The following is a 22,066-nucleotide window of genomic DNA, read 5'->3' on the forward strand; positions in this document are numbered from 1 at the left end:
TAGGTGGTAGGTTTGGCATTCCTCTCTTTCCTGGTAGAGTATGGAAATGGAACCTGTAACCTTGGTCTATAGTTTGCAAAATCCATTTTTCTCTTGTAATGCAGTGCCAGTTTCTTGAAAATAAGGTTAGCTTTCCGCCTAAGGGTGCTTCTAGTTGTTCCCTGGTAGGCGGTGTCACCGCCAAGTCACTGTGATTGAGTAGTTGTAGTGGTGGTGGCTGTGTCCGTGCCTCGTTGGTTGTTACCCTGCCACTGGCGACCCCTGTAGGCACCTCTGGGTTGGTTTCTGCCTCTAGAGCATATTCCTGCCTCTTTGTGCCTTAGAGGACTCCGGAAAGGACCAATTCTTGGAGGGCCAATTCCTGCTAAACCTTGGAGGTTGAACTTGTAAGAAATCTTTTACTGTTTGCACAGATTTTGCTTTCTCTTCCATCTTTTTGAGAACCTGCTGTGCGGGGGCACCGAATAAATTGACCTTGTCCATAGGTGCATCTAAAAGCTTAGATTTGATATGGTCTGGTAATGCCTGTGCTTTCAACCATGCATGCCTCCTGATAACTGTGCCCGAGATGGCTGATCTAAAGGAAGCCTCCAGTGCATCATAGCCACATTTTAAAGAATGGTTACTAACCTGTTGAATGTTATGTAACATTTCTTGAACATACTTTTTATCTAAAGATTCTTCAGAGGACAGCTTTTTAGTCAACTGGTCAAGCATAAACTCTTGATATTGAATCACATGAAATTGGCAATTCAAAGCTCTAGCTGACAAAGTAGCAGAGGTGTAAACTTTTTTACCCCATCTCTCTAAGGACCTGGAATCCCTTTCAGAGGGGAGGGGGTTTTTAGAAGAAGTAGCTGCTACAGCTTTAGGGCCCTGGGAGATGGTCTCTGGATCTGCAAAAGGGGCCTTATATAAGTGGTGATGGGTGTCCGGGACCCTGTAGTACCTATCTGGTTTAGCAGGAGCCGGAGGTAAAGTGTCAGGAGAAGTGCAAGCATCATTAAATGCATCATCAACAACAGATAGAACTGGAGGAATAGCTAGAGGCCTATGCTGTGGTAAGTGTAGAAAGGTCCTAAGCCTTTTTCTTGAGTCTGAGAAATCTTGGCCCTGCCACTGGAATTGTTCCCTCATAGCATGCAGGGTTTCCCCAAAGGAAAATTCCTCAGGAGGAGAGGCTGAAGGGATGGACTCCTCAGCATCGGAGTCTTCGTAAGGAGAATAAGAAGCCTCAGGAGGATCAGAATGTTCTGAATCATCAGAAGAATCATCTGTTGCTACTGGCTCAGGGGGCTCTGCTCTAGGTCTCTTTTCTGGAGGAGGGAGAGCGGCCCTGTCTGGATGAGGCTGGGATCCACGGATTAAAGTGATGAGATCCTGTGCCAAAGAAAGCATATGGGAGCTGGTGCTGGGCCTGTGAGAGGGGGGCTTGGCAGGCAGTGGCTTGGAAGATTTGGCTGCTTTAGCCCTGGCAAAGGCCTTAATAGACATAGCTGGAGGAGGCCTAGCAGCTCCACGTGCAGGAGTAGAAATATCTAGTGGAATGGTGTCTGATAAATCCTGTGAAATCGCAACAGAAGGCTGGATTTCAGAAGCAGTTTCTACCAGAATAGAAGAGGCCTCGGTAGAAGGCAAGTTGTCGGCTGAAGAAAGAACCGCTTGCTCGGTTTCGGCCGAAACCGAGACAGTCGCGGATTGCTTGGCCGTGGTTTCAGCCAAAACCGCGGACCGCGAGTGTCGGTCCTTTTCTTTGCGTTTTTTAGTTATTTGCGTAGTCGGAGGATCCGACGGCATAATGTAGGCAAAATCGGAGCCGAAAATCTGTTCAGCAAAGTCCGGCGGCGTTTCAGCGTCCGCGGTTAAAGAAGCACAGGCTAGACAAGCTGCTACGTCGTGGTCTGGGCCTAAACAATGTATACAATAGGAGTGGAAATCTTTATGAGGTATTTGTTTCCCACAAGATAAAGTTATTAACTTTTTCTGACATCGGCTGAGGCAAGAAAGAGTCCCCAACGGGGTACTTAGCTTTATAGAAGTCTTCGAAGTAGTATTCGGTAGAAGTAATCTCTGGATCTGACCAACCGGCACTTGCTAACAGCTTCTGCTTCAGGCGCCACGCGGCAAGAAAGACTGAGGAAAATGGCATCGGCTGATGCCTTTATACCCGAAAACTGCCGCAATGACGTCGGGTGAAGTGCGACACCAGCCGAAGCCAGACCCAGACTTTGGAATCCGGCCGACCGAAGGGCTGCCTGATGACAGGACAACCCATTTGTTATGACTGCAGATGCATCCTTGAAGGACATCTGGAAGTACCTGTTCCCAGCCCTGCAGCGAAGGAACTGCCTGCAGCTTTCCCTTATTGGGATGTGCAGATAAGCTTCTTTGAGATCCAAAGTCACTAGACAGGAATCCTTGGCCAGCATTGGCAGCAACTGCTGAAGAGTGAGCATTCTGAATTTGGGAATCACCACAAAAAAGTGTTTAGAATGGACAAATCCAGAATAGGGCACCAGGTGCCCCCTTTTATGGGGACCAGGAAAAGTTATGAGTAGAAACCCTGGTCTATCTGTAGTGCAGGAACTAGCTCTAGTGCTCCCAGGTTTAGAAAGAAGAAACTTGCTTTTCTGCTTCTGCCCTTTGATTTGGGGGGATATCTGAGTATCCTTGGTGGATAGGGAAGGTGTGAAAGGAGACCTTGTAGCCTTGGGATACTATTTTGAGCACCCATTTATCTGCATCTGTGAACCAGACATTTGCAAAAATAGCTAACCTTCCCCCCAAAGGAATCCCTGGGCCCGCAGAGGCAGGCAGGGGAAGGCCGGAGTCATTGGGTATGATTGCTTTGGGAAGTTTGCTTAGAACTACCCGATTTTGAAGAGGAAGCCTGCCAGTGCTTAGCATTTTAAGGGGTGGAAGTCAGTCCCCTAGAAGACCTGTAACCCCTAGGCCTAGTGTGGCTATTACTACGGTCAGGAAAAGTCCAATTCTTAGAAGGGTAATGTCTACTAAAACGAGGAGGCTGAACTTTCAGAAAGTCCTTAACAGTTTGCATCAATTTGGCCTTATCCTCCAACTTTTTCAACAGCTCTTCTGCTTTGCTACCAAAAAGATCGTCCTTGTGCAAAGCCACATCCAGTAATGTAGATTTGACAGATTCAGAAAGTGGCTGTTCCCTGAGCCAGGCATGTCTTCTAATGACAGACCCAGTGGCTGCTTGCCCTGCAAGAAGCCTCCAAAGTGTCGAAACCAATGTAGAGAAAGTTTAGTGACAAGAGTGACAGAATTCAATAAATCTTGCATGTACTTACTCTCCATCAGGGAAGGAACACCAGCTAACTTTAGCCTTAATAGCCTCTAAAGTATGCTGCTGATACTTAAGCATATAAAAAAAAACTATTAACAGACTTAATAACCAGGGTGGAAGAATTATAAACCTTTTTACCCCATCTATTCAAGGCCCTAGATTCCCTGTCAGAAGGAACAAGGTTTTTAGCAACTGTGGCTTTAACACCCTTAGGGCCCTGAGAAGTAATTTCTGGATCAGCAGAAGGATTCTTGAAAAGGAACTGATGAGAATCAGGAACACTATAATACCAGTCAGGCTTTCTGGGAGCAGGAGGAACAGTATTAGGAGTCAAAGAATTCTCCATAAAAACATCAACAACTTCCAAAACAGGAGGGATAGCCAAAGGCTTATGCTGTGGCAAATCCAAGAATTCCCTAATCTGTTTCTTAGACTGAGGGTAGTCCTGACTTTCCCATTTGAAATGCTCTCTAAGAGTATTCAGAGCATCTCCAAAAGAAAAATCTTCTGGAGGGGAGGCAGAAGGGATGGAGTCTTCTGCATCAGAATCCTCAAAACCAGAAAAAAGGGGAGAATCTCCCTCTTCATCAGCAGAGCTGCTGGAAACCTCAGAGTCTGCGGCAGAGAAAGTTTCTGGGGACAATTCCCTAAATCCTTTTAGAAGGAGGTGGCTGAATGCCCTTGCTAAGGGTCAAGAGATAACTAGCCTTTTTAACCATCTGAGCCCGAGACATTTGAGGGGAGGCCAGTGCCTGCTTTGGAGTAGATTTTCAGCTGGGTGGCCTGCTAGAAAGCCGGAGGGACTCAGGAGGCCTAGCCACCGCAGAAGTCTGAATCAAGGTGGTCAGTCTGGATCTGGTCTCTGGGCAGAAAAAAAGAGGCCTCCAAAGCCGGTGCCTGCTTAGTGGCTCCGCATCCAGAGGCGGCGACTGGCAGAGGGTCAGAAGACAAAGTGGAAGCCTGCAGTATGGAGGACTCAGAAAAGGCCTCCGCAGACACCTGCTGCTGAACATCCGAGGACTGGAGGGGCAAAGAAAGCACCTGACTACCGCTGGGCCGACAACCAACTTAACAGGGACGTCGTCAGCCAATTTGACCCTAAGCCCGTCACGGTCCTTATCTTTGTGTTTCTTAGGAACATCTGAAGTCGGGAGACCAGAAGACGCCATACAGACAAACTTAGGCCAAACTCTGAAATGCTTGAACAAAGTCCTAGCTCTACGGCATATGGTACGCAGACAGAAAGAAGCACAGAACACAATTTGGGACGTCATGCTCAAGGCCCAAACAAGTAATACAATAGGAGTGAAAAATCACGGTGCGGAATTGGTTTTCCGCAGGCAAGACAGTTACTAACTTTCTCTGACATTCGCTAAAGCAAGAAAAGAGGGTCCCCAATGGGGTACTTGTATGAAAATGGCCTCAACTAAGCAGTTGGAATACAAAAAGAAGGTACTCGGCCAACCGGCATTCGTTCAAAATGCTTCTGCTTCGGGCTACGCAGCAAGAAAGACTGAGGAAATTGTGTCAGCTGCCTTCTTTTGTACATGACGTCAGGCCTAAACCGAAGGCAGCCAACATCATAGACAAAGGACTTTGGTATTCTGGCCAACTGTGGGCTACCGGGAGCCAGATAACTAATTTTGTAAGGACTGCAACAGTGAAACATGAACATCTGGAATACATAGGATGGGGGAACTTATGGACATGGGCATCAGCAGGTGCAGCAGGTAAAAAAGGACATGCCCAATATGATGCAACAGCCAGTTAGACAAGTCTTTAAATTGCCAGAAAAATGCAACCAATCCATCATGGGAGTTGGGGTGGGGGGGATCAAAGAAAAGGGACAGAAATGGAAGACAGCCAAGTAATACATTTGTGAACAATGAGGATACTCTTATAGTGAGGGTATTACACTTGGAGAATGAGTGCCAAGGATGTTGCTGTTGAAGGTGTGGCAATATTTTATGGTCAGTAGTATTGCGAATGACATGGTAAGAAGAGAGAAAATTTTACATTTTATGGGGGAGTTCTTATACAAATCCAAAAACTAAGTTCTGCCATTATTTAATTAAGAAATTAAATGCTTACAACCAGTACATGAATTATGTTCCAGTGGTTACACTTCAGAGTATACTTACTACATCTAATGGTGCATAGTCCACATCTTCCAGAAGGATCCAAAAGCCATTCGATACAGCCAGGGTTAGGGTTCCAGGCTGCCACACAAACTGTCCAGGAATATCTGTACAGCGGTACATGCCCAGGAGCATCTGCACAAAAGGGACCACCAAAGAAACATGAACATATGATTTAAGCAAACAAGGATGAAACTGATCAGCTACACATCATTTGTTAACACCAACTCATCTCTGGTCTGCAACAAAAATAAGCAGCATATATTCTTAAATCAACATGTGAAGAAGAGGATGAAGTGTGACATTACCAACTGGCATGAGTCCATAATCCTTAGACTACTGTATCAAATTTGATGTCAATGCTTAATTTGTAAACTTTTTATTACCACACTTTTTCAAGGATGAGTACAGAAAAGCCATTATATACTACTCCACTGCAGCTGCCCTTATTTCTACCTTTCCATAGGAATTGCATTTTCCCCTTTTTTTCTATTCAACTGTGACATAGTGATAACAGGCTAAGACCACTGATCTTAAGGGACCATTTCAGTCAAAAACTAAGGATGTGAAGGCCAAAATCAGTCTCGGAAGTACAAGATAAACATAGTAGATCAAAATAAATCTTTAGTGCAATACTGCCATATGTCATTTTTTTGTAGTACATCATAATCTAACCAAAGCAACATGTAGCTTAAATACTTATTTTTTGAAAGGGTAATTAAAAAGGATAGAATAAAATGTGTCATGTATGGACAACTCAATCTCCGCTACATCGAAGTACAACCTGCACAGTAAAGATTAAAATCAGACTTTATAGCTGTAAGCTAAAGGTTTACAGTATTAAGAATGCAAAGAAGTCAGGCAGAACTAGCAGCATGACTGCTCCAATTTATTTACTCAATTATCTGTATCCTCAGCTTTGCCTGCAGGTACTTTAATGACCAAGTTAACTGTACAAAAATCTTTGAAACCTTGTGTACAAGAAAAATGGTCCACAGATCACCACTTTGCCTAGTATGCCTATCTGCCTACCTAATGGACAAGCATCAATTATTTGATGATCACTCCGAGACTAACACTATCTACTTTGCATTTCTGAACTACCAACCCCCGCACTAACTGCATAACCTCCTGAAAAATGATGTTCATGACAAAAAAGGCCATTTTATGACATCTATGACTTTTTAGTTGGTCAGGAAAAGGCACTTTATGCCACTCTACCATCCTCAGAGTATTTCCCCTTGCTCTTGTACATCTCCTATGGATAACTTGTAGTCCATTAAACATCTTAAGGTAATTTTCTACATCACACCATTTTTATCCCAGGATATACAAGTTCACAGTCCTTAATGAGTCTTGTGCAAAGCCAGTTTTGGATTCTTTCCTCACATTTTCAATAAGGCTGCTAGTGTTCTTATCTGAAAAATTCAAAGATGGTCAGTATCTCACCTACCACTGTGCAGTTCGCTTCCCAACAATGTTACCCAGGTTTATTTTGTACCTCTCTCGGCACAGAAATTAAGCTGCCACAAATGCGATTGCGCATTCACCAGACAAATACTATAGTCTCCCAAATACGTGACAGAACACTTTTTTCTGATCACTGCATGAATTTCATCTGGACTCAAAGTTCTGTCCACCTTCCATTTGAACAGCCCTCAGAGGACTATGACATTTGTTACGATTGATATTCACACCACTCCCCAAACATCTGTACCGGGTACTTGCATATCCTCAAATTACGCCATACTTTACAAGTTATTCAAGCCAACTCAAACATTTGTTATAAGCTAATCTATAACAGAACATTGTCACTTTACAGAAAACCTCCTTGGGGTACTGCACCCTAGAGACAACTGTGTTGCGGTTTTAAGTACATGTATTGTTTGTCAAGTCTTTACCACTTCTTCCCTTAATGCTTACAGTCCCTTTGGCTCAAGCAGAAAGCAAGTCCCAAAAGAGTCTGGCCAAGCTCAGTCAAACTGGTTATTCCTTTAGTACCCGTTAAGCACCTGAAGTATTATGGGGAAAGGAATGAGTAAAGTTATGGGTCTGTTGAAAGAGGCCCCAAGTTCCCATACTATGGAAGGTACTTTACAAAGCTAATCAATCTCGGAGCAATCCCCGGCAACAAATCCACACAGAGTAGAGTACAGAGCATAAAAAAATCTGAAAAATGAGAAGGAACTGGCAGAAGGGAGCATGGACATTACATCTGCAAAGGATGCACAAAAAAACAAAACTGTAGCAGCAGAAGAAAACAACCTACAAAAAAGGACCACCACCTGAAAGCAGCAAATGTTGACCCCATAACAAGCACCAAAATAAAACTTTATGCAATAAAGATTTCTCAAAGAGGAAAATGCCTGCAGCTTAAAAAAAAAAGTTATCCCCTCTTTATAAAACAACTTTCCATCACAACTACTACATCTCAGATTAAAATTAAGACTGAAAAAAATGTTAGAGCATCAATTACCCATTTCAGATACAGTCATTTTAAGTCTGAAAAGTGAGGATTTAAATTAAATACAACTAGATAGGTTGTGCTTCCCTTGAGGCTGCTCTATCTGCTGTAAACTGTTAGGAAAAGTAGCAATGCAGAGAAAATAAAGAAACTGTATATGCTACAAAAATGAAGATTGCTGCAGTTTTGTTCAAGAGGCTTTCTTCTTTTTTGCCCCCCTCTCCACTGCTGTCCAGTTGCATCTCTCCTTTTTCACCAGGTCCACCAGACCTGCCATAGCCTCTTCTGGATTGAATCAGACCCATCTTCTGACAGAACTGTTGACACTAACTGGCCAAGTGTCCTTAATAATCTCCTAAAGTCTGGCTACTGCTAAGGCGTAATAAGCTGCACATGTAAAAAGTGGCCTGAGGTCAAAGATGACTTCTGCCTCTGTCAATGTCTGCAAGAATGACTAGATCCTAAGCAGGAAGCTGGGGGAGCTAGGACTTAGGACCATTAAGAACTACTCCTGCCCAACCTTACTGATTTAAATAAATCCAGTTCCATTACGGTAGATGGTGAGCGGAGAAACCCTGTTCCTAGTTGTCAGTAATGACATTCAGAGTTAGCCCATGAGCAAGTTAAAGCACAAAATTCAGCTTCATATTTAAGTGAAAAGATCACACTTTCAGAGTAATCACTTTTTTCATATTTAGCATAAACCAAATTTATAAATAGTTTTATGTGATAGTATGATAAAATGTAATACTGTACTACATTTCATAACACTATGCCAATGACAGTCAAGCAGGACCAACAGCAGCAAAACCAAAAAACTTTGATGGTGGTTCTAGGGGAAGGATTTGCTGAAATACCATGTACCTTACTATATACTGCAGCCCTGGAGACAACACAGCTCAAAAAGCAAGGCCCCCCCCATACCCCATCTGATAAGTTTTCAAACATTTTTTTTTTTTTTTTTTAAAGACTCCTTACTGGACAGTTCATGTCCATGTCCCTAAGAAAATCCACAAAGGGATTTGAGGTCTGAGATGCAGACTTAATTCAGGCAAATCTTTCCTGTACCTTTTGTACAACTGAAGGCCCAGGTTAAACAGCTCCTTTGAGTTATGGTAGTTATGGGCATAACCCATTTACAGAGACAACCTTGGGATGAAAAGCTCCTAGAAAAGAACTTATGATCATAACTTGGGTTAGTGTTTATACTTGTTCACATCACTGAAGTTAGCAAGCAAAAGTTAAGACATTATATTAAGAAATTTGCTCATAACCAAATACAGTATGCAGCTAAGCACAGTGATGAATATTTACAAAAAATGACAGAAACGTGAGCTTTGCACGACTGCAATTACATCATAACTGGACAGTGCAATGTATACAACTGACACCAGCTGAATGAATGAATAAATACTACAGCCATGTAATGCATACTCTGGATACAATACAGTATATATAACCAAGTGATATTAAATATTCATTCCAGCTGCAATCATGCTAGTGCTACGTTATTTTGTGCCCTAGGCCAAAGCTTATTAGTGTGCCCCTTGTTTTGCAAATAAGTTACTTAAAAAAAAAGTATAGAAAAAGGAAACAATTTAGATAAACATTTATTGACATTTATTGTACAAAAAAGAGATTACATAATCAAATTTTAATTTTTCTTGCCTTCTGCTTCATAAAATTTGTTACCAAATCCTTCAAATCCAGTGTTAAAGCTAGGTCATATTTACATTGAAATTGTTGCCAAGTCTACAAGTCTGTTTTGCAACCTAGTGAAGAGGTGGAGTCTCCCCCTTCCAAGTCTGTGTCAAAACCCAATTACACATCTGGGGGTGTGGATGTTGCAAGCCCCAAGAAACTCCGTTTAGATGCTCTGTGATATACTTCTGTTTTATTTTGTAAGGTAAGTCGCTCACTTAACGCTCTTATGACTCCAATCTCACTCCTAGAGTGACCCTATGGACAACCACCACTGTCCTCACAGTTTACAAGGCAAAAGTGTTCCATTACTTGGTTATTTCTCCCCGGTTACCATAAACACTGTTCAAATCAATGTGCATACTGTTTTATTTACTTCTACAATGATTACAGATACTGAAATAAAATAGCAGAGACACAGACAGCCACTTGCTAAACAAACAATACAGTCTCTCAATGAAAACAGACTTAGCATGAGCAATAAACTTATCTGCCCTTGAAACTCACACTCATTGAAATTACATTATAACCCACATCCAAAGAAAATACATCTGGCTAGTAGAGAATTAAGTTAACCTTTAGGCTGTTTTCAAACCATAGGCTCCTTGCACACATTTTTAGGGACATACAAATATGTTCACCTTGCCGGATTAATTTTCCTTGTATTAAATCATATTCCTTGTATATTACAGCACCACTTGTTAGAATGTTTTAAATTTGTAGTTTTGAACATTATTCTAGTAAGCAGTGAAACAAAATGTATAACCCAATAATGAAAAACTATTTCAGAAAATTTCAACCATAAAAGGCCACTCAAACTTCTGTCATTGCAATCCACCAGTATCAGTTAATAAGCATAATCTCTGCAGAAATAAGTCATTTGAATAATTCTAAGACATCTGTAACTAATGAAGAGGCTGCTACTGACAAACTACTTTACATTTCAGTGTTTCATCTACAAATTCAGTGCCTGCTGCCCTTGAAGAATTGTCTGTTACATAAAAAATGTGTTAAGCTGGTAATACTGCAATAGAGATTGACTGACAAGCCAGTAACAAGTTGATAGCTACTAATAAGTTGATAGTTACTAGGCATTTCATGCAAAGGACACACGAGTGCAGAACCCCTACTCCCTTAAAATGCATCAAATAATCAGCAATCAAAAGGGCACTCCATATACATGGTGTGGGACTAGAATCCACAGCCTTCTCCACCAAAGGCAATTATGCTATTAACACAGTTTTCAAATTCTACAGTACAAACAGTGACTGCCATTTGCTACACAAAACTATTAGCTGCAAACTGAAAAAACACTTAGCATGAGCAACAGTAAACCACTTCCCTTGAAACTCAATCCAACTCAAATCTATGAAAATGTACTGAAACTCAAACTCAGTTCCATCAGAATCTGGTAGTTGGCACAGAGAATTCAGGCTCACAGTTCCATCTGTTCTATTCTGTGGAACAGGCCAAAAATATAATGCAAACATCTGGAGAGTTGGGAGGTATGGTATACACACACCACACACACAACCTCAGAGCAAGAAATCTGGACAAAGCCATAAATAATTTTGGGGGGGGGGGGGGCAAAGGCTGTAGCAGAGATAACACAGTTTAAACTACATACTCCATTGTTAGAGTACAAATCATACCAATGTCACCTACCCTACAACTACCTGTACCAGATAAATCTTTTAATTAGTAAAGGAATGCACAGTAACTTCCAACATCTTCTCTTACACACTCTAGCCACTACACCTAGTTTTCTATACTTCCACTGATGACATCGTACTAAAGCATAATAAAATGCATGTTAAAACTAAGAAAGCATGTGGGAGAGATTGAACCACTTCAGTCAATTATGAAACGGATTTAGAAACAACTATGGAAACGCATGCAGGACAGCTAGCTTAAAGTAGTGATGACTGCGTGATGCTACATGCCTAACAATTTGGGGACAATAGGGAAGAGAGCTTCATGGGACTCAATATGGTAGCTCCAGTCTTACAGAATTGAGCATCTCATTGAAGTAAAAAATATATAGAGCTCTGTCACCATACAAAGAACTGGATTTTTGAACATGCCCTCCCCGCAGTCGAGTGGTCTCTGAAAGACATGTGTGAATGGGCGTGCCTTCACTAAAGGTTGGGCATTGGGCTGGCAACTAGTAAACATAAAAATCTACTGCTAATCATTAGCGGACCGGAGTTCCGCTGTGGCGACCTCTAACCGGGAAAAGCCAAAAAGACAAACAAGAGAGGGCAATGACAAGAGGATCTTCAATGCCACTTAGGTATGTACCTAGACAGCAAGTCGGTTCAGGGTTGTCTCAATTATAACTGGATGTATTCTATTTTATCTTCTGCAATCAGCCAGCCAAGCTCTTTTGCAGGGGAGAAGAGCTGAAGATGACAAGCCTGCAGGAAATTCAGCTTTTCTGTTGAGAATGGCACTCCCTTTCTTGTTGGAAGGCTTGCTCTTCCCATAATCATCATCCCATGTAGCTACTTTGTCAGGAGTAAAGCTTCAACAACCAGTCATCCTTCAGTAACTAAATCTTTCTATGAAGTGCTCATAAATCACATTTACATTTCGACTGTTAATGCAAAGTAATCTTAAAGCAATTTCATACCCAACACTGTGCCAGGACACCTTTAATGCAGTGCACATTCAACAGGGGTTGACACCCATACAAGTTTCTTGATATATATATATATATATATATAAATATTTGTAATATGGTCCCTTCAGCATATGAAATTCCATTTTTAATTCAAACAAGGAATTGGAAAAAGAATATGCTGCCTGTATAATAATGAATATAACTCAACAGAACTCGTATAAAAGATTCTTATCGGAGTTATACTGTGTAATGTCTCAATGCACTGTGACAAGTAGATTCTGAATGACTTTAAAAACAAGTGGCAATGGACAATGTTTTTTTAATGTGTCAATCACCACGGACTTGTCTATTACATCAAAAGCCTCTGAGAATTCAACTCCCAAAATAGCTGCACACAGATCTATAGTTTAGTTTTAGTTCTCCCAGTGGGAAAACAAACAGAGAAAAAGGAGTGCCATTGAAACTGTTCTGAGGTAAAATTCAGTTACTAGCTAGTTGAGTACACTGCCTAGATGCCAGCAGAGAAGAAATTTGGAAAACCTAAAAGAAAATCAACCAGAAAAGGTTGAGAAAACACAGTCGGGGGGGTATGGAATTCAGCCATTTCAGGAATATTTGATATACAATTTAATGACCAGGTTTTAGTGCTTTCATCCTAAACTATTATAACACTTAAAACTTGGAAAAAACATTTGTAATACGCACATTTAAATACCTCTGACATGACATCAAAAATCACCTGTTGCATCTAAACCAATGTAAATATTTCTACTTAAGTACATGCTAAAAAATATATATACATGCAACCATCACATCAGGACTTCTAGTAAACAAATGATAAAAAAAAAAAGTCTATACATGTAAAAGTAAATGTGTATACACATACCCATAACATATGCAATGTCTATGTACAACATTAAATACGTAATAAGTCAATTACTTAATATTAGCTTGTAATTACACCTTCAAGGCATGCATTTTCAACACAACTGCAATAAAATCAGGAAAGACCTGGTTCATAAGATGCATTTAAGGAAAGCTGCCAATATAGTCCTTTATTTTCTAATAAAGTTTCCCCATGTACCTTCCTTATTGATACTTGCCATATTTTGTGGTGCAATGGTTCCATTTTTGTTTTTGTTTTTTTAATAAGTACTTTTAAAATCGATTATTTTCATTAGTTTAAGATAGAACAGGTGACCTGGTTGTGAAGTCTTGACAAAAGTAATTTAAATGTGTTTGTTTCCAGACTTTTTTTCCAAGTTCTGAGAAAGTCCTATAATAGTTTAAGACAAAAGCTTTAAACTTGGTCATTAAATTGGATGTCAAATATTCCCGGAGTGTTTGAATAAATCAAATGTACTCTAAAATAAATCAAACACTGAAGGAATATCTCGACTCTAAAAAAAATAAAAGGCTGGAAAAATAGAAGCATTGACTAGTTCAGATGAACCGATAAAACTGCAAAAACATCAGACATTTAAAATGAAGAAAAAGTTGCTAAAGTATAAGACTCCAGGAAAGTTTCAAAAATTGATGGATTTAGACCACAACGTGCAAAAAAAAAAAAAAAAAAAAAAAAAAGGGGGGGGGGGGTTCTGTGGCTGAGAAACTGCAGACCGTTTTAACTTTAAGAAATCCTGCTGAGAGAGACTAATCCAGTTGCTTATTTGTGCTTTCATAAAGGGACAATCCCAGTCTCCAAAATTCTGATCCAAAGAAACTTGACCCAATACCTCTAAGCTGTCCCCATCCACTTACATAATCGGCCCTACTCCTGGTTTCACTTTACTTTATGCAGTCCTGCTTTTATTCCATGTGGTGAACACAATTAACAATATTCTGTTCCTACCAAAGTTTTCAGTCCCCAATCACTGGGAATCAAGGTTATTACAGTTTTGTGTGCATTTGTTGTAGGGGTGGATAAGCAGTATACGCGTTTACGTTTTATGAACTTGACAAAAAGCTTATATTAACTGTACAGCTTTTTATTTCGTTTATTTATTCTGCATAGCGTAACTTAAAGCAGTACAGTTTAGTGAATTCATACATAATTAGATCTTGATGTATTCCCTTTAACTCTTTAGTAAAGCAATATCAGAACTAGTATATAAAACTAACAGGTTGCCGTACTGTACAGCCCTCACTCCGACAGTAAGTTTTGGACTTCATTGTTTAAAATTAATCTATTGCTTGTGTCACACTTTTTTAAACAGGAGGTCAGAAAACCATTATACTCTGCTATTCAGAAATCCAAAAAAACAAAAGATGGAGAAAAAATAATAATGTTTCTACACCTGTTCAAAACTTGCATCATTCTGATGCTTTCCACACAGCAAGTGGCAGTCATGCATGACATCATAGCACTTGGCTAGCATTCAGAAATCCGTACAAAATATGAAATGAACAGAAAACTTAACGTGTTAGCTTTGAATTGCTTATATGCTTTCCTACAAGGTAATACAATTCTTGCAAGGCTACTTTTCTCAGACGATAAAAAACGAGGTGAAACTAATGAATGACTCGGTGAGAGCTGTTCTGAGTACAAATGCAATTTGAGATGGAATTTACTAAGAGCACTGAAACTTCCTGTAAGCACCCCTCCTCCACCCCCCACAGCCAATATTAGGACATGCTCAGAAAAGCTATACTGAAAAAAAAAAAAAAAATAAATCTCTGGGACTGTCCCTTTAATAAGGGCAGAGAGCGTCTGCTCTAAACACGGCAGCGAAGAAAGCAGTCCAGACCGATATTAAAGATGTAGCCATACCAGCAGAAAAAGAGTTGATCCTAACAAAACTGTGGCAGAATAGCAAAGTAGAAAATTATTCACTGTACACCAGGCAGAAGACAACCAAACTTATCCCAGCAATCAGACTGTCGGGAGGCAGGTGTGAGATTCAAGTTGTTCTACCAAGCTGTCTTCACAGTATTTTTTCCTGGAGGATCAAATTATTTTTTTTATGTAGAACAGGCTAAGGAGGAAACTTAAAATTAACAAAAAGTGAGCCAGAAAGCAGAAGGGCACTCTGGTTTCTTATAGGTTCATAGAGACTTTACTAGTGAAATGTTTTCCAATGTTCCAAAGGAAATGCTTAAGACCGAGAAAATAAAGAACAGGAGTTGACTAGAAGAATCAGGAGTACCTTGGACTTAAACCACAGACTGGTGTTGAGAGATGGAGATGAACAGGAAGACCAGTAACACAAATTAGTGAATAAATGGGAGACTATAAAGCATCAATCACACTTATGGAACATGGCTTTGCAAGAAAAAGTGGATGAAGACTGGACGTTTATTGACTTTGTTAAACTTGTGGGTAGACTGAAAAGCATATACTCAACTTTGTCAATAAAAGGGGGAAAGTAACCAAGTAAAAGAATTTTTGCTCTTATATCTGTATAAAACATTTCATGACAAACTACATGTTATATACAGTAAAACAGTTTTGCGTAGTGTGTAGTCAGGGGTATTTTAAGTGTGTGTGTGGGGGGAGTCTTCTTTGACAATCGGTTCAAGTATTTTTTAGTTAACACTAAGGCCTGTTTCGTAAAAGATAAAGGCTGGACAAAGCAAGTTTAATGTTAATATACTATGATCTTTGGTTGCTGGGGTGAGGGTGGAGTGTGTAAAAGTGCACTGATTATATGCAGAATGAAAATATTTACTCTTACGTTTACAAGGGTGAATGTCCACATTAATGGCTTGGGATAATGGCTTGGGATTAAGACAAACAAGTGTTTTTGTCAAGAAGTCTGCAGCTGATGACAGCTGTACATTCTGTGCTGGGTGAAATTACAAAGATTCATTGCAGAGTACCATTCCACTCAGACGTTGTCTGCAGGTGCAGGCAACCAACATGGACAGAAGGTACCATGGCATTTGGTTCAGTGAAAAATAAAGTTTGAAACTATAGGAAGTAAGCAACAGCACACTCCCTAGCAGTCTTAATACTTTAATGCATGTAATGGAATAGTGTACAAGTGACTTATTTTAAGAAAGGCAGTACACTTTTTTAGGGCTAAACTTTAATGATTTCTGAAAGGACAGAAGCCATTTTTCACATCTGGAAGTGGAAGAGATAAAAGAACAGACAGCATTCAATGCAAGTGAGAAAACAGACTGCAGCATGCCCTTTGGCATGGGTAACCTTAACTTCAGGCTAGGTAAAGCCTGCGGGTGCAGTGGTCGATTTGGCACAATTGTTCCTCTCTGGAAGGTTAAACTTCATTTTTGAAGATGTACATGGTTTTGTGTACATGTTCAAAGTTAACAGGGGATGGGGTATTTTGAAAATATATTTAAATTCTTTTGGGGGTTTCATTAAAACAAAGTCTTAAAATGTGGCATAGGTTCAGAGATGAGAAACAACTGTACAAATTATCAGGCTGCCAAACAAGTGTTCGTATTTAAAGCGAAAGTTGGAAATGCACATTACAAAAAACTGCCATGGATAATAGGCAGCAACAACAGCTTTTTATCATAATGACTACGATATCCATATTATCTTGGAAAATAAACAGCTTTACAAGAACAGAAGTACTGAATTATATTAAGAAATGCAGAGTGCAAATAGCAATGCTGTAGGGGACACATCTGGAAAGAAATGAGCACATAAAATTGATAAAGACTTCAGGATGAGTATTCAGCAGAATATCAGAAATAAAGGAAAAGGTGAATAATTATACCAACTGCTAGAGGGGCACGTATAGCAACAGAAGAGGAAAAAGACAACAATAATAAACTTGTGGTAGAAGGGGGTCATTAGCAAAGGAGAAAGATTATACCAGCATGCATTTATAGTTCACAAAAAAGGATATTATGGAGCTTAAGAAATTTTTGGGAGAAATAAATCAGCTTTCAGCAAGTAATATCATTTATAGGTAAGGAATAGCAGTAGTGAGGTTGTACCGGGAGACCTAAAAGGGAAAGAAGCAAGAGTAGATTTTTTATGAAATTTAAGAAAATATTTGGCGTGGAAGATGAGAATTCAGTAATAGAAATTCGGACAGAATTTACAAATTATTCCCCAGGTACAACAGGACTAGACTAGACAGAAACCATTTCACAAGAACATATGCATTTAACTGAAGGCTTTGACACACATCCAGTAACTATTTCAGATCAAGCACACACAAAAAAACAAAGTAAAAAAAATAATATCTACCTACTAAAGAGAAAAAAATTCAAGAAATAGGTGGTAGAAGTTATTTAAGTGTTATTAGGGAAGACAAAATATCTTCAGAAGTTATGTCTAGTGAATGGGGTATAAAGAAAATGGAGGTTAAAAACAAAAGATATGGTTAAGTAGTAATAAGAATTACTTAGAGGGACTGATAAAGGTTGAAGTACTGCAGAATAAAGTGCAGTTTTGTACCTACCATAAATGTAGATGTTAGAATGTTCACACTGCTGCAGTCATCACACCTGGGTTATTCTGCAGTCAGGCGGTCCCGCAGTCGGCAGAGTTCCAAAGTCTTGGTCCTGCGTCAGTTGCTGTCGCTTCTTCCCTGACGTCAGTGCGCTAGGGGTATATAAAGAGGCATCCAACGCCATTTTCTTCAGTTTTTCTTGCCCCAGATGTCAGGTGCCCCCAATAGGTGGGCAATACATATTGCCAATAAAACATGTAAAGAAAATACAAAGAATACCTTCAGTTACAAGCAAATACACCACAAAGGTTGTACGAGATAGAAAGGTATAGAAAGGTTCAGCTAGTTCAGAGGGGATGGAGGGAGGGTAACCTGGACTGCAGCAGTGTGAACACCAACATCTGCATTTATGGTAGGTACAAAACTGTACTATGTTCATCGTGTTACACTGCTGCAGTCATCACACTTGGGTTTAATCCCAAAGCTAAGGATGGGTGGTGGAGTTTAACAGGGTTTGGAGAAGATAGTAGGCCCTGCAGAACTGCAGTGGCAAAGCCAGCTCTAGTCTTAGAGTATAGAGGTAAGTGATAGTGTTTGGTGAAGGTGTGCACTGAACTCCAAGTTGCAGCTTCCAAAATACCCTTGGTTGGTACCCCCCTGAGAAAGGCAGTTGATGTAGCTGTAGCCCTGGTGGAGTGGGACCTAATGTTAGCAGGTACCGGTTTCCCATGATGTCTGTAACAGAAACGTATACAATGTCCTATCCATTTTGAAACTGTCTGTTTTTAGATGGCTTTTCCTTGTGATCCTGCAGCATAGGATACAAAGAGCTGGTCAGATTTTCTGAAAGCCTTAGTCTTATCCAAGTAGAAACGTAATTGCCTGTGAATGTCCAAAGAGTGCAGGAGTCTTTCTCCTTTGTTTTGGGGGTTTGGGAAAAAGGTGGGTAAATGAATGGTTTGGTTTAGGGCCACACTGGATACCACCTTTGGCATAAACGAAGGATTAGTTCGTAGAGCGACTCTTGTCTTGATGAAAAATGAACAAAGGCTCCACTGCCATTAGAGCCTGTAGCTCTGAGACTCTTCTAGCTGAAGTTATTGCTAGTAGCAGGGCAGTTTTCCATGATAGACACTTTAAATCAGCTGAAATAGCTGGTTCAAAGGGAGGCAGAGTAAGCTTTTCCAGAACAAAGTTGAGATCCCAAGTTGGTGTTGGTGCTCTCCTGGGCGGTTTTATGTTCTTAGCCACTCTGATGTACTGTCTTAGGAGTGGATGTGAAAATAAAGGGGGATCCGTGTTGCAGTGAGCTGAAATCGCTGAGGCGTGGATCTTAATAGATGAAAAATAAAGTCCTTTGTGCAACATCTCAGTTAAATATTGTAGAATCTGAGGAAGGTTTGGAACAAGGGAATTTTGGCCTTTAGCCTGGTTCCAGGCGCAAAATCTTTTCCATTTGTCTGAATAAGCTTTTCTGGTGCTGGGCCTCCTGGCCTCCAGAATGACATCCATAACAGCTTTAGATAGAGGTGTTGGCTGATTGTTTAGGTAATTCGCCATGCAGCCAGATTTAAAGTCTTGAGCTGGCTGTGTAGAATCGGATTGTTTTGCTGAATGAGCAGGTGAGGAATTTGGGGGTAAAATCCATGGTGGGTCATTGGCCATGTTCCTTAATATTGGATACCACTGTTGGTGTGGCCAGTCTGGAGCAATGAGTATCTTTTGTGGCCTCTCTAATCTGACTTTCAGCAGGACCTTGCTAGTAGAGGCAGTGGAGGAAAGGCATACACTGTTAATGTTTTCCAACTGAATGAGAGGGTGTCCACTTTCCAAGCTAGTGGGTGGAATGTTCTTGTGCAAAAATTTTGAAGTTGGTAGTTTTGGGGGTTGGCAAACAGATCTATGTCGGGGCATCCCCATTTTTGAGTTATTGCAAATGCTTGTGGATCTAGTTTCCACTCGTGGGGATCCATGATGTTTCTGCTTAGGTAGTCTGCCAATGTGTTTTTCTTTCCTGGCAGGAACTGTGCTTGTAGTTGAACTTGGTAAGTCAGTGCCGTGTTCCACAAGGTCATTGCTTGCCTGCGTAGGGGGTAGGAGTGTGTGCCCCCTTGCTTATGTACCACATTACTGTGGCATTGTCCGTCTTTATTAGGAGTTGTCCTGGATGTAAGAGGTTCTTGAAAGCTGTTAAGGCATTCTGTACAGCTAGCATTTCTTTTTGATTGATATGCAGATGCCTTTGATCTGTATCCCATTTGCCCTGAATGCACTGTCCTGCCATGTGTGCTCCCCAGGCATAGTCCGATGCATCTGTTATAGTTTGCCTGGCTGTGGGCAAGGTAAAAGGCTGACCCTTGTTGAGGTGACATGCCTGTGCCCACCACAGAAACTCATGTTGAAGGCAGGGAATGAGTGGCATCATTGTTTCCAAGCTGTGGCTGTGCTGAGTCCATACGCTTTTCAGGTACCATTGTAATTTCCTCATATGCAGTTTTGCAAATGGTATTAGGAGTATGCAAGATGCCATGAATCCCAAGGCCTACAGAATTTTTCTTGCAGGGAGCTGGGTCTTTGTTGCCATCATTTTGAAGTATTGAGTCCGCTGTTGTTGATGGTCTGGCATGAGATAAGCCATCTGGGTCATTGTATTCAAGCTGGCACCCAGGAATATTATGTTCTGTGAGGGCACTAGTTTTGATTTCTTTTCGTTTACTGTGTACCCTAGGCAACTTAGAAGGTGTTTGACAAATGCCAGATGCTTTAAAAGAATGTCCTTGTTTTCTGCTTGAATAAGGCAGTCGTCCAGGTATGGGTATATTTGAATTCCTCTTTGTCTGCAGTATGCAATTACTGGTGCCAGGCATTTTGTGAAGACCCTGGGCGCAGTAGATAAGCCAAAGGGCAGTGCAGAGAATTGATAATGGGTTGAACCTGCAATAAAATGGAGGTATCTTCTGCAATTTTGTCTGACAGGGACATGCAGGTATGCCTCCTGAAGGTCCAACGTTACTAGCCAAGCCTTCTTGCCCAGCATGGGAAGAAGCTGCTGTAGTGTTAGCATCTTGAATTTGGTTACTTGCAGATAAGTGTTTAGAACTGAAAGGTCCAGAATGGGTCTCCAGGCTTTGTCCTTTCTGGGGACTAGAAAGAGTCTCAAGTAAAATCCTTGTCCTTGCTCCTGTGTAGGTACCTGTTGAATGGCTCTCGTCCATGAGAGCTGTAATTTGTTTTTGTGCCTCTGCCCATTGATTTGGTGGCAGGTTTGGCATTCCTTTTATCCTTGGCAAGGTGTGAAAGGGGAATCTGTATCCTTGTGAGACAATGTTTAGGACCCATATGTCTTTTGTGATGATGTGCCAGTTGTCTGTAAAAAGTGCTAATTTTCCTCCCAAGGGAGCTGCCAAGAGAGATTTGCTTGGCAGTCTGAGGATTAAGTCATTGTGTTTGTCTTCTGTTAGCTTGGAGCCTGTCTTCTCCTTTCTGGGTAGCGGCCCCCCATTGGCGAGGTTTGTAAGGGCCTTGTGACTGACCTCTGCCCCTTGTGCATCTGTATTTGCCCCTCTGTGGTCTGTCAGAAGCTGGAAAGGACCAGTTTTTTGTTGGCCAATTTCTGCTGAAAAGAGGGGGTTGAACCTGTAAAAAAATCCTTGACCGGCTGCATAGATTTTGCCTTATCCTCCATTTTCTTTAAAACCTCTTCTGCTTTTACACCAAATAAAACATCCTGCTGTAAAGGTGCATCCAATAACTTTGCTTTAACATGATCAGGCAGGGTTTGTTCTTTTAACCAAGCAGGTCTACGTATGACAGACCCAGTCACTGCTACTCTACAGGAAGCTTCCAATGAATCAAATCCACACTGCAAAGTATGTTTGCCCACCTGTTCAGCTGCATGCAACAAATCCTGCATTTCCTTGAAATCAGGCTGCTCTGAATGTGTCATTTTTTGTTTTAATTGAGACATCAGGAATTGCTGATATTTCAGCATGTGAAACTGGCAATTTAAGGCCCTCATTACAGTAGCTGAGTTGTATACTTTCTTTCCCCATCTATCTAGTGCTCTGGAATCCCTTTCAGAGGGTACAGGATTTTTAGCAATAGAGGCCTTAACCCCTTTTGGACCCTGGTAAACTGTTTCTGGCTCAGCAACAGGGCTTTTATATAGGAATTTGTGTGAGTCAGGGACTCTAGTATCTGCCTGGTTTGGCTGGAGCAGGAGGTAGAGAGTCTGGGTTAAGGCTAGATTCTAAGTAAACATCATCCACAATGTCCAACACGGGTGGGATACCAAGTGGTCTGTGCTGGGGTAGTAAAAGGAACTCTCGGAGTCTTTTCTTAGAATCAGAGTAATCCTGGCCTTCCCAGTGGAAGTGTTCCCTCATGGTATGTAAAGTTTCCCCAAAGGAGTAGTCTTCTGGGGGAGATGCTGAGGGAATAGACTCTTCAGCATCAGAA

General features: G+C 40.9%; 1 protein-coding gene across 1 annotated transcript in view; it reads right to left on the reverse strand.

Moving 5' to 3' along the window:
• Positions 1-22,066, reverse strand: part of MDN1 (midasin AAA ATPase 1) — a 3,484,183-nt gene that overhangs the window by 3,302,632 nt on the left and 159,485 nt on the right. Inside the window, exon 7 of the mRNA XM_044071809.1 lies at positions 5,452-5,583. Within this exon, the coding sequence (XP_043927744.1) occupies positions 5,452-5,583 (132 nt within the window). The remainder of the gene's footprint in view (positions 1-5,451; positions 5,584-22,066) is intronic.

The sequence above is a fragment of the Protopterus annectens genome, chromosome 1.part0, assembly GCF_019279795.1.
Source record: "Protopterus annectens isolate FY-2018-M chromosome 1.part0, PAN1.0, whole genome shotgun sequence".
In the NCBI taxonomy this organism is placed as follows: Eukaryota; Metazoa; Chordata; order Ceratodontiformes; family Protopteridae; genus Protopterus; species Protopterus annectens.